Source organism: Aristolochia californica, unplaced genomic scaffold (genome assembly GCF_029961685.1).
Source record: "Aristolochia californica isolate CCGP_79_NKW_82.1479 unplaced genomic scaffold, dmAriCali1.0.hap1 SCAF_2, whole genome shotgun sequence".
NCBI classification, from domain to species: domain Eukaryota; kingdom Viridiplantae; phylum Streptophyta; class Magnoliopsida; order Piperales; family Aristolochiaceae; genus Aristolochia; species Aristolochia californica.
In genome coordinates this window covers 6,360,414-6,373,815 of record NW_027181881.1, presented here as the reverse complement: position 1 = coordinate 6,373,815, position 13,402 = coordinate 6,360,414, and the positions used below count along the sequence as shown (strand labels likewise).

At 33.3% G+C, this 13,402-nt stretch overlaps 1 protein-coding gene across 1 annotated transcript; it reads left to right on the top strand.

Annotated features, from left to right (window-relative positions):
* Positions 1 to 257: 257 nt before the first annotated feature.
* Positions 258 to 6,705, top strand: LOC137955379 (glucose-1-phosphate adenylyltransferase large subunit 3, chloroplastic/amyloplastic). The gene is made up of 15 exons (XM_068802292.1): positions 258 to 616; positions 826 to 939; positions 1,590 to 1,763; positions 2,292 to 2,384; positions 2,770 to 2,853; positions 2,964 to 3,019; positions 3,181 to 3,274; positions 3,369 to 3,481; positions 4,507 to 4,579; positions 4,933 to 5,013; positions 5,128 to 5,214; positions 5,327 to 5,431; positions 5,566 to 5,672; positions 5,756 to 5,816; positions 6,415 to 6,705. Exons 1-15 carry the CDS (start codon positions 395 to 397, stop codon positions 6,514 to 6,516), a joined length of 1,566 nt encoding a protein of 521 aa, XP_068658393.1. The 5' UTR covers positions 258 to 394; the 3' UTR covers positions 6,517 to 6,705.
* The last annotated feature ends 6,697 nt before the right edge of the window (positions 6,706 to 13,402 follow it).

Below are 13,402 nucleotides of genomic sequence, written 5' to 3'. Positions count from 1 at the left end.
CGAGTCGCCTTCCAGGTTGTTACGTATTTTGATCGTATGGATTAAGAGCAATTTAGACTGGCCAACCAAGATCAACGGTCCACATTTGTCGTGGACCTGCGGCGGTTCGTGTAATTGTCTGGTCTCTTTCGCAAATCTCCGGGAGGAGCTTCCATTGGCTGAGAATATCAGTAATTTCACTAGTTTCGTTTGAAAGGTCCATAATAAATGCAGAAATTGGTGGACGGTGAGGAGTTCGGATAACGTGGCCAAATCTTTCCTCATCGGAGCAGGGAATTCAGAAGCATATACTCTTCAGTAGCGTACTTCTTGTTCATTCTCTCTTCTTCAGAGAGTCGAGTATACGAGTATATAATTCTTCGTTTCCTGTTTTTTACGGTGTCTGGATCAAAAGATGGCGATTTCGATGACTGAAGGGTCCATCTCTCTCTCCGCCGCGGGGCGCCTGTGTGGTGGCAGGGGATTGACAAGTAGGAGGCTGCCGGCGTTCGTCGATGGCGAGATGATGGGTAAGAAGGTGAAGGCCACAGATAATGCACGTATGGGAGGCCAGCGGAAATCTCGTCTTGGCTGCGTCTGCATGTCGGTGACGACTAATGTTGCAGGTGAGGCAAAGGTGAGCCTTTTCACTTCTCCTGCTCTCGCTGCCTCCCTTCTTCTTTCCACCTGTCTTAAGAGAAATGGGTCAGCCTGACTGAGTTGCCTTGGAGTACGAAATGCAGCCTGCTTCGCATAAGTTGGGCTTTCTTGGGGAAGCAAAATATTTGCATCGAGGCTCATTAAACTTTAGTAGCCACTGATGGAGATGTCACTGCAATTTTTCAGCTGCGGAACCTGGAGTTGGAAAGACTGAATCCCCGGACGGTTGCAGCAGTTATACTGGGAGGGGGAGCTGGAACTCGTCTCTACCCACTCACCAAAACCAGGGCTAAGCCAGCGGTGAGTCTCTTTCCTCTGTGGATTACCTTCTCTCTGTATGTGGTACGGCAAAAAATTTAACTTCTTAATGGCTGTAATTCATTTGATCTGACAGAACAACTATATCTTGTGTGAGGATATAAATTTCGGTTTTGGCTCTGCATTTTGGCTAGAATTGGTTAGAGCCTAATACTACCCATCTTATTACATTGTTGTTAGAATTCAAGCTTTAATTTACGGCGGATAAGAATACCTTGACTAGACTAACCGTTTAAGGTTTGAAATGGTTAGTTTTGCGTAATAAACTTGCATAGGAAAATACGTGTTATTACGTGCTCTGGGAACTCTTGATCTGTAATGTATATATGGACTGTTGGAAGGTAAGTGTTAGGATTCATGATATCCAATTGCCGCTTCACAGTGGATATTGCAGAAGTTACTCAGTTCTTTGCAGGGCCTCTTTGTCCTGCTGAAAACTTAATTAGGGCTTTCATTGTAAGGTGTTCATTATGGTAACATTGAATTCTTGATTCTTTCACTGAAGCTGTGAACAACATTATGAAGGATTTTTCATGGTTGAGTGTTCTTCTGTGTTATTTACTCTGAACTCCATAGGAGACTTATGATTTGAAATTTTCTTCTGCTGTTTATTTAGAATCTATATGATACAGGTACCAATTGGAGGAGCATATAGGCTGATAGATGTGCCCATGAGCAACTGTATAAACAGTGGTATCAATAAAGTGTACATACTCACACAGTTCAACTCTGCATCACTAAATAGACATCTAGCACGCACATACAACTTTGGCAATGGAGTGAACTTTGGGGATGGCTTTGTTGAGGTATATATTGAAGAATTTTTTATTTTTGGTCTAATACAGAGGGTCAAGGTAATGTTAGAACTCATTATTGCCTGCAAACAGCTGCAATGTTTGATTAAGAATGGTGCTAAATGCACATGACACCTTGATTATTATTCACAAACACAAAGGTTATGAAGACGAACACATAAAAGTGTTGATCAAGAAGACAGAAACTTCTTGAATGGTGGGCATGGATACATTGCCAATGAAGAGGTGGTGCCTTTGTATTGTTCCACCCAATTGTTTCCATTTTCTCATACCAGAGGCAGTGGCCATCAGGTTAAAGAGTGAAACCGGGTGGTTTGTGTTGACTCCATCACGGTTGATGTTGTCAAATGATACCCACATTTTCTCTTTTATGGTGCATTGAACGTGATGGGTTATCCAATCAGATAAATGATTACCATTTTTCATCAGCATGCTTTACTCTTGAAACTTGCTTCCACCAAAATCATTATAGTTTTGTTTCACATGGCCTTGGGAATAATTTTCCTTGTTTTACTTCAGGTTCTAGCAGCAACTCAAACACCAGGGGTGGCAGGGAAGCAGTGGTTCCAAGGAACAGCAGATGCTGTACGACAGTTTCATTGGCTCTTTGAGGTACCAAGGATTGCTTATACCCCATCATCCTCACCGAAGCTTTGTCTAATCAACTTCTACTTGGACTAAATGAATTTTTTGTCTTTATTGTATTCTATCATTTTCTAGATCCTGTGTCACCTATGAAAGGGTCCACATTCATGTTTTGATGCAAAAAAACTCCCATACCCAGGAGTGCTTGTTATATTTTTGACTGGCAAGTCCCAAGAGTACTTTTAGCATTGCATTTATTAATTTCATACCATGTGAATGTCACAGAACAACAGCCAGATTTTTATGTGGAGTTAGGTGAAGAGAACTCACGTTTTATTTAAGGAATCTTAGGGAGAAACTTGTCAATGATTTATCAGTTCTATATTTATTTGAGCCTTGGTTCTACTAGTAGGATGTCAGGAACAAGGAAATTGAAGATGTATTGATTCTCTCTGGAGATCACTTGTATCGTATGGATTACATGGACTTTATTCAGGTGAAGCTGGTTGCTTATTGATCAAATTTATCTGCTGTGGTGTTGAATTAAACTTCTACATTTCCAATTTCAAAATTCAATAACCTGAAAGTTTCCTTGTTAATTATCAGAAACATCGGGAAAGTGGTGCTGATATTACTATCTCATGTCTGCCAATGGATGACAGGTAATTCTCAAGTAAATGACATCAGCCTTGCCACGTAAAGAACTTTATCGCTTAGATTCCTAGATCTTACTTTGGATGTATTTTTCATACTAATTTATATATAAGTTTCTAAAGATTTAAAGTTTCAAATAATCTGTTGGAGTTTTTCCTTTCCATGGCAGTCGTGCCTCAGATTTTGGTTTGATGAAAATAGACAATAAAGGACGGGTGCTTTCATTTAGTGAAAAGCCTAAAGGAGAAGATTTGAAGGCTATGGTAATTTTTCAATCTTATTCATTTCCTATGACCAATCAGAAAATATTCATCCAATGAATACTTTTGTAAAAAATATTTACTCGTTGCTCTTTAGGGAGTGGATACTACAGTTTTGGGGCTTACGAGAGATGAGGCAGAAAAAAAACCATATATTGCTTCTATGGGAGTATATGTATTCAAGAAAGAGATACTTTTTAATCTTCTAAGGTATGAGCATTGAAATTCAGTGTAAGATCAATACAAAAATTATTTAATTTTGCTCAAAAGCCAGAGGATTTTCTGTTTTTCTTGTTACAAATTAGATTATGATGGGAAGAGAACTCCATCTTCAGTTGGTTGTTTCACAAAAAGTGTGCAAGAAAAATAAAATTGTTTTTATTTGGTTCCATGAGTTGGATTCATTGAAGCAGATTCTAGTCCTGCCTCAATCTGTTGAAACCAATAGTTTCATTTGCTATACATGCAAACATAAAAGTCCATACACAGAGAACTTCTCTTCTGGAAATATCAAATGGTTATAATTCTCAAAAAAAAAAACTCTGTGACCTAATAGAGAACTGTGGAATAGACAATTGAACCCATATTGCAGTGGGTCAACCTTGTTCAGGTGTATACCAGTGGCTCTTTTAGTCTTGACTATACTCTCCAAAAAAGAGGATTTCCATTTTTGGAATTAACTTCGACCAGATCTGTTCCTGAAAAGATGGGGTCTTTTTATCTCGTCTTTTCTCTGCCTCAGCCTATGCAGCCATTAAAGCATAGTCTAGACATGAGATTGGAATATAACATTATCTGCCTTGGTGTTTTTTATGCAGTCAAAATTATGTCTATTGTAAAAATAGGAGATTGAAGAGTATAAGAGAGGAGAGAAGGAAGAGAGAGAAGAGAATGGAGAAAAGCTCAGAAATAGAGCTTCTTTCTATTTAATTAAGTGGGTCTTTATAAATTGCAAAATGTCCTCCCTTAAACTATAAAGCCTTAATTTCCCATTCTATATGTCTTACATACATGAAACTTGAACATTAGATACAATTCAACATGTAGAACAATATTACATATAAAGATAAATCTATTGAAGTGATAAAATGACGAAAATACCCCTGGACTTGTTTCCCAACGTCTAGTTTGCGTTTCGGTTGCCTCTTGTGGTTTTATTTCATTGTTTCTTTAGATTTTTGTATCAAAAAGCAGTTCTTAGCAAAAAAACAAAGTCTAATATTCATTACTGTCAGATGGCGCTTTCCAACAGCAAATGACTTTGGGTCTGAAATAATACCAGCATCAGCTAAAGAGTTTTTCATCAAGGTTTGTATCCAACAGTACATTGTGACTGCCTAGTTTAGTCATTATTGTTCACACGAACCTGGATTTCAATTGTTACATAGAAAAATGATTAGACCACTTGACTGAAAAACCAAGAATAATAAACAGACAGTAAATAAATAATATTTTTTATCTGTCTACTTGAAGATCATAACAAGAGTATCGATCCATCCATGAAAAAATGACTTCCAGATCAAGCCTTTGTAGGTCTGGAAATGAACTTTAATGGAACTGTTACTTTCAATGTTTTGCCAGTATGTCTTGAAGCGATTCTGTTTGTTTCAAATTCCAATCGAGCTTTACTGATTACTCATTTTTTAGATAAATTTTTTCAGGCATATCTGTTCAATGACTACTGGGAGGACATTGGAACAATCAGATCCTTTTTTGAGGCAAATCTTGCCCTTACTTCACATGTAAGTTGTATAAATACAAGTCCTTTAAATCTATCAAAGATATCGCTTGGATAATTCATTTTCTTCAAAGAGAAAAACTTACTCTTGCTTTTCATATTTCTATGTGCTTTTCAGCCACCAAATTTCAGTTTTTATGATGCAGCAAAGCCAATATACACATCGCGAAGAAACTTGCCTCCATCAAAGATTGACAACAGCAAGGTATGCTCTTATGCATTTATCTTTTCACTTCTAGATTTTGAAATTCATGTGACTCTCACGCACAGTAGCTTTAAATAATGAGTAATTATATTCATGATTTTAACACTTGCAGATTGTTGATTCAATTGTATCCCATGGAAGTTTCTTGAATAACTGCAAGATAGAGCACAGTGTTATTGGTATCCGATCTCGCGTAAACTCCGGTGTCCATTTAAAGGTTAGATACTGTTTTGAGGTTAAAACTCTGAAATAGCTTATGCTATTTGGTTTCATATCTTATGAATTCAGAATAATGTCTGCTTGCTGGTTCCTTTTGGGCTCTGCATTACGAGAGTGAAAATATTTTTACAGGACACAGTTATGCTCGGAGCTGATTACTATGAAACTGATGCTGAAGTGGCATCCTTGTTAGCTGAGGGAAGGGTTCCGATTGGCATAGGAGAGAACACAAAAATCAAGTGTGGCTCAGCAAACAACAATTCATTTTTTCAATTCTCTTCTTGGCCATATTGTTTCTCAAAACTTTCTGTATACTGTGTAGGGATTGCATCATTGACAAAAATGCAAGGATTGGGAAGAATGTTAAAATTTCTAATTCAGAGGTATGAATCCTTTGTGCTGCATCTTATAGATAAATTTGGTCAAATGTAAAAGTTAATAAGCAATAACCCAATTAGAGCAAGTAAGAATTTAATTTTAAAATCTGATTAACCATGGATCTCTGGTTGAGCCATTTCTAACCGAATCTGAGGCTTTTTTAGGAGCTAACTGCAGCCCCTGTCATGTTCCAAAATGCCCTACACAAATGGAGTCCTGATATTAAGCATAACCAGCTGCCGACATCCTGAAAGATTCAGGCATTCTACTGATCTAAATAAGTGGCATTAAATGATCAAGAGAAGGAGAATGATCTTAAAAATGATATTTATTGAGCCCATTTCGTTCAGTGTAAATGATGAACTTATTACTGGAGAATGGTTCTTTGGGAGCATAAAAGTCTCTAACTTTGTTACTGTAAAGTCACCTGGACATGAAGCCCTTCTTTAGTTTCACTAGATATCCCTAAACACAACCTTCCACCAGTTATCAAGATAAGAGATTAAACAGCATTTTTTTCCTCTAGCTGTACTAGAGATCAACTAAAGTGCAACTTATCATTGGATGTCACTTCCTAACATTTTCTTTTGAATATGTTTGCAGGGCATACAGGAGGCTGAAAGATCTTTAGATGGATTCTACATCCGTTCCGGAATCACAATCATATTAAGGAACTCAACAATCAAGGATGGGTTAGTCATATAACTGAGGCCAACTCTCCTCTTCCTTGGCTAGGAAGTTTAGAATGAGGATTAAAAAGAAAAAAAAAAGAAAAAAAAAACCAATGTGAACTGAGAGGCAATTTGTTATTCTTGATTGACCTTTCAAAATGGTTTTTTTTTTTTTTATGAAAACTTCTCATGTTCTTGCAGTTTATGTATGTTAATCATTCCAAGCCACATAAAAATTCCAAGTTTCCAACCTTTTCAGCATTTCAGCCATTTTCTCATGAATTTCCTGAAAAATTACCACAAACATAGCAGTTTAAAAAAAAAAAAAAATTGAACTGCTACAACTTCTCATTTACAGCTCTATCTGTGCTCCCCATTAAGCATGGCTATCTTCCCAATCTGGTTTCTTATTAGACGTGCTAAGGCAAAAATGGATTAACCCTTAACACGTTGTCTTCCCTGGATCCCTATTTTCCCTCTCGTTTCTCAAGATCTCTCATTTAATTCTCATGAAACCAGTCATCTTGCTATCTGATGCAACTGTTACCTAAGAAGGCAAAATACAATCACTAGTAGGAAAAGGAACTTTTTACTTGTGGCTCTATGAAGAGGAATTAATGCTGCAATCCAGTGAGCGCCATTAAATCAGCAGGCAAGGCAAGTGTTCATTGTGGAGAAAAGTAATCATTTTAAATAAATTAATTAGAGTAGCAAATTGTATTTTAAGCCTTACAATATCTTTTCATTAATATCATAAAGATGAGTCTAATTCTTAATTATCTTAAAAGTCAGATTTATGTCACTTAATTTAAAAATATTTCGTAATTTAAAGTAGACATGACTGCCCCTTTTTTCTATTTATTATTTTATTAATAATTTTTTATGCACTTTCTATAAGGTTACACCAACACACAAAAATATATTATTTTTTCACTTTTATCAATCACACTAATACATAAAACTTACATTCTTTAGGGAAATTCACTTTTACTTTCACATATTAGTAAGGGAAGGATAGTGCACTTGAAAAATAGATCACTTAGAGAAATGATTTTTTTTTTTTTTTTTTGTGTACTTCAATAGAAAGTGCAATAGGATTTACTTTTTGGGTTAACGTAACCTTGTGGAAATTGTATAAAGGATTCATTAATGAGATAAAGAGGGAGATGAGAAGGGATGAGTGGAAGGTGTCCCTTTTAGTGGTTCTTCTATAATTGGAAGAGGATGGATAAGTTCACACACCACAAAGATAACACAAAATATTTTGTTATCAATGTTTCTCTTAGTATTCACTGCCCACGAACCTGTGCTTGGGAAATTTCTCTAATTTAGCTCTATTAGCTAGAATTTACGCCAAATAGATTATGCCTCTCTTTAAACCACGCGTAGCTCACATACACACTTTAAAAAAAAATCACCCCAAGAGATTAGCTAGATTCTAACTCTAGCTAGGCCTTTTCTATCTAGATTTCAGTACTATATGAACCTTTCTTAAAATAAAAATAATAATAGAGACGATACAAATTACATCCTTTATCAAATGGTTATAAAATGGAGAGAATCTTCTCCTTGAGAAATCCAAGCCTCTAGCTTTGTAACACAATGAAAATGGCGGAGCTTGTCTAATGTAGATGTAATGGAGAGGATTTGAGAAAAGAGTAAGAAATTTTCTAGACCGCAGGCTCACTCTTTCTAAAAAAAAAAACACTTTGGGAGGATTTTAGTGAAAGTTTATGAATTTACCAATAAATACTCATTAACTTCTCAATGGGAGGTTTGGTGGAGAGTTTATAAGTTCTCCAAGCCAAACTAACCATTTTTTACTCGTTTACAAAAATCAAAGTTTACATTGATCAATCAATGTAAAGTGATTGATCGATCAGTCAAGTGTAACGACTATTTTTTTTGTTAGAATGTATCTTATTGATCAAGGGTATGATCGATCAATATCTTCCTTGTTGGGTCTGACATTTTAAGTTGATCGATCAATGAACTTCCCATGATCGATCTTGCTTTATGTCCCTAACTAGCAACGTTCTATATGATTGATCAGTCTTATAGGTTAATCAATCAATTAACATAAATTTTCGTTGCCTGGACAATGTTAATCGATCAGTCCAAATGGGATGATCGGTTATGGTTTATAGCACGGTGTGGCCATTTTATGGATGATCGATCAATCAACTTTGGTTGATCGATCATGCTTTATAATTTTGGCATGTGCACTTCTAGACGATCGATCATCCCAATGCCAATTAAGCGGATATAATTTTAAAACATGGGAATGAATGATCCTGAGTGCTTCTAACATGTTTGAAATGTGTATATGATGGTTTTAAAACATGTTTGAATGAATGTTATGTCTTAAAGGTCCAAGTTTGCATTATACCTCAAATTGGAAGGAGTTGGACAACTTGTACATAGACTGAGTTTTGACATTTCTTAGTAAGTCTTAAAACTAATCTTCAATTTTTCTTCATCTGTCAAGGGTGTTTCTTCAAGATTTTTTTACTTTTCATGAACAAATATGGAAGTCTTACATGACACTCATAATAAGAAGTCTCACAGAGCCATAATTAATGGTGGAGTCTTACAGGAGTTTCATATGAGGATGTCTCGCAGAAGAGTCTTAGTTAAATGTATTTTAGTTATGTTAGTCTTTTATTTATGTTCAATTGTTTAATTTTTCAATTGTCCTATGGTTTATCTTTTAGTATTTAACTTTGGATGTAATTGGGACAAGGATAATTTAATTGTAATTGGATTCTACTTGTTTCCTCTATTATAAATAGAGACCCATATACTCAAATTAGAACAAGTTAGCGAAGTTTTTCTCTTTTCCATAAATTCAGCATGGTATGAGAAGGGGTTATGTGAGTTGGCTCAATCAACCCATAGAGATAGTGTGATCATTTTCTGATCTATTTTTTATCTACTACCTGTTTGTTATCTTAATGTTGTACCCCCATAATGAGTTTTTCATATTTAAAATTATATATTAATAGAAATATCTTTGAGCATACTTTACAACACAAAAAATAATTTTTTATAATTGGAGTTTTCTCCAATGAGAAATTGATATTTGAAGCAGCAAAGGTCAGATTACAAGAGAGATTTGAGCAGCAACAGAAAGCTCCAAAATTTGAAATATTTTATACCATAAAAAACAAGACTTTATATAAATAATTATATATCAAAAAAATATTTGTAAGTTTATTTTCTTACCTATCTAACCAACTCACAATCTGAGTTTTCTAGAGGGAGATATCGATCTCAGAAAAGTCAATGGTCATGTTGGCAAAAAAGAAAGAGTACTTAGTTCGATCATATTAGAAAATCCAAAACCTATCAGATTATTTCTCTAAAAAGAAGTATGTTTTATGAATAAAAGTTATACTTTGATGAAATATATTGAATTCTAGTTTCAGAAGGAGAAAATTTTATGTTTATCTGATCTATATTTAAGGAGATACTTGCATTAGAGTTGACAAGGGTCGAGCTATAGAATGAAGAAAATAAAGAGGACATACAAGATTCAATAAAGAAGCATTTTATGTTAAATTAGGTATCAATTTTAGGCTCTTTGAGTCTAATTTCATGAGAAATAAACCATTTGTGATTTTGAGCTGTATTTTTTGAGATATCGATATCAGAAGTACCAAAGGTCAGTTCCACTTAAAATCTTTTTTTTCTATTTTCTCTCCTACTATATCAGAAGTACCAAAGGTCAGTTCCACTTAAAATCTTTTTTTTCTATTTTCTCTCCTATTATCTCTCCATGCATTGACGTGAATTGAGTTTCCTTTTCTCTAAAATCTAAGTATTTTAGCCAAAATTTTCTTTTAATCAGATATTTTTAGTCAAACATAATCACTCCATGATGTGGTCATTCATAGTAAGCAATATCTTGCTTCGAAGTTGTTTTCAAGTTTTGCGTTTTTGTTTCTTGGTTGTGTATCTTACTCATAGTTAACTCTGAAAAATTGTGGTCACCCCAAAAAGTTATACTTGGTCGAATTTATTAAATTCTACCATTATAGTCTCCCTAATTTAAAAAAAAAGGTCAATTTGGAAGAATTACCAAAGGTCTGTTTTGCCAAAAAAATTTCCTTTTTCCTATTGTCTCTCCTATTATCTCTCTACGCATTTGTGTGAATTGAGTTTTTTTTTCTTTTAGAATCCTAGTTTTTTTCCCAAATTTCTCTTCTAAATAGAGAGTTTTGGCAGACTTAATCACTCTATGATGCGCTCATTCAAGCTATACAATATCTTGCTTCAATGTTGTTTTCAACGTTTGTTTTTTGTTACTTTGGTTGTGTATCTTACACATCGTCAACTTCAAAACTTGTGGTAATGCCCAAAAAATGTATGCTTGGTCAAATTTATTACGTTCTAATATTATAGTCTCCCCTTTTTTTTTTATAAAAAATATCACATTCTAGAATTCGTTTAGAAGTATGAGTGTTGCATAGTCACCTCCTTCCGGTCAAAGTTGTTTTCCTCTAATATTTCTTTAGCTCATCTTCTTGTGTTTTCATCACTTCAAAGCAATGCCTAAACCCACTACCTAAAAGGTATAAGAGTGTGCCTAACATCTAGCTTGAGTCAAGTCTTTTATTCTTCACCCAAGAGGTGATTTGTGTTTCAGCTAACCTTGAAATATCAGTCACTTTGTTGTGCCCTAAAGTTGGACCGTTTTTCCACCTTTAAAATTGAACAGAGTGTGTTTCAGAATATGACCATTTTGACTGGTGTATAGAGTTTTGTCATACGATTAGGAGCGATTTTCTTCTCCCATGTTGTGTTTTGTCCTAGATGGGTCTCTATGTCCTTTTATCCCCAGTTTGAGGGGGAGAAGTAGAAGAAATGAGTATTTTGTTCCACATGTTGTGGTAATTTTTATGTGACCAAAATATTCAAGAAAGGGGGGATCATGAAGATTAAACATCTATGAAAATGTTTTAGACAATGAATATTGAAGACTAAAAATTCTTTTCATTGCAAGTTGAAGCTATACACTCCAGCTTGAGGGGAGGAGAAGTAGAAAAAGAAGTAGAAGAAATAAGTATTTTGTTCCACATGTTGTGGTAATCTTTATGTGACCAACATATTCAAGAAAGGGGGAGAATGGATGATGAAGATTCAACATCTATGAAAATGTTTTAGACAATGAAGATTGAAGACAAAATCATTTTCATTGTAAGCTGAAGTTTTAAACTCTAACTTGAGGGGGAGAAGTAGAAGAAGTAGAAAAAATAAGTATTTTGTTCCACATATGGTAATTTTTATGTAACCGAAATGTTCAAGAAATGGGGAGAACAGATGATGAAGATTCAACATCTATGGAAATGTTTTAGACAATGAAGATTGAAGACAAACTCATCATTACAAGCTGACATTATAAACTCCAGTTTGAGGGGGAGCAGTAGAAGAGGAAGTATAAGAAAGAAGTATTTAGTTCCACATGTTGTGGTAATTTTTATGAGACTAAAATATTCAAGAAAGGGGGAGAACGGATGAAGAAGATTCTACATCTATGAAAATATTTTAGACCATGAAGATTGAAGACTAAAATTATTTTTCATTGCAAGTTGAAGTTATAAACTTTAACTTGAGGGGGAGTGTTGCAAAGCAGATATGGAAGAGTCTTATATGATTCTCACAGCAAAAAGTCTCACAGAGCCAAAATTAATATGGTGGAGTCTTATAGGAGTCTCACGGGAGGAGGTCTCACTGAAGAGTCTCAGTTAAAAGTGTTTTAGTTATGTCAGTCTTCTATTTATATTTAGTTGTTCAATTATTCTAGGACTTATATTTTAGGGCATGTTAGTGCACCTTTGTGTCAAGTGAAAGTGAATTAGATTACATTATCAATTGACTCGGATGTGTAAGTACACACACCGGGCGTCAGTTCAACTGATGAATGGGTTCACCCACTTAAAATATTGTTAAAGTAAGTTGATCAAGCTTTTTTGTTTAATTATTCCACTTTTTTTCTTAATTAAACTAATGATTTTTAATTTTTTGGACATATATTATTAATTTATATTACATAAAAATCTATCTTATGTTATTAATAAAATATTATATTTATTTATTTATTATATTCATTATTTTATTACTATATTAAATTAGTGATTTAAGAGTGGTAATTAAAATATTGTTAAAGTAAGCATATGACCAAACAATTTTGTTTAATTATTTTATTTTTATAATTAAGTAAACTAATGAATTTTAATTTTTTAGAAATATATTATTAATTTATACTACATAAAAATATATCTTATGTTATTGATAAAATATTATGTTTATTTATTTGTTATATTCATTATTTTTATTACTATATTAAATTATTGATTTAAGAGTGGTAATTAAAATATTATTAAAGTAAGCATTTAATCAAGATTTTTTTAATTATTTAATTTTATAATTAATTAAACTAATGATTTTTAATTTTGTGGAAATATATTATTAATTTATACTACTTAAAAATCCATGTTATATTATTAATAAAATATTATTTTTATTACTATATTAAATTAGTGTTTTAACAGTGGTAATTAAAATATTTTTAAAGTAAGCAAATGATCAAGTATTTTTGTTTAATTATTCTATTTTTATTATTAATTAAACTAATGGTTTTAAATTTTGTGCAAATATATTATTAATTTTTACTACGTAAAATATATCTGATGTTATTATTAAAATATAATTTTTATCTATTTATTTATTATATTCATTGCACATAATTATTGTATTAATTTAGACTAAATTGCAATCTATCTTAATTTATTAATAAAATATTTTATTTAATTAATTAGTATATTAATATATTTTGATACTACATTAAATTAATTATTAGGGTAGTAACTAAGTTTGTTTTGCTTAATTATCTGTTTAGGTATATTATAAAAAGTAAC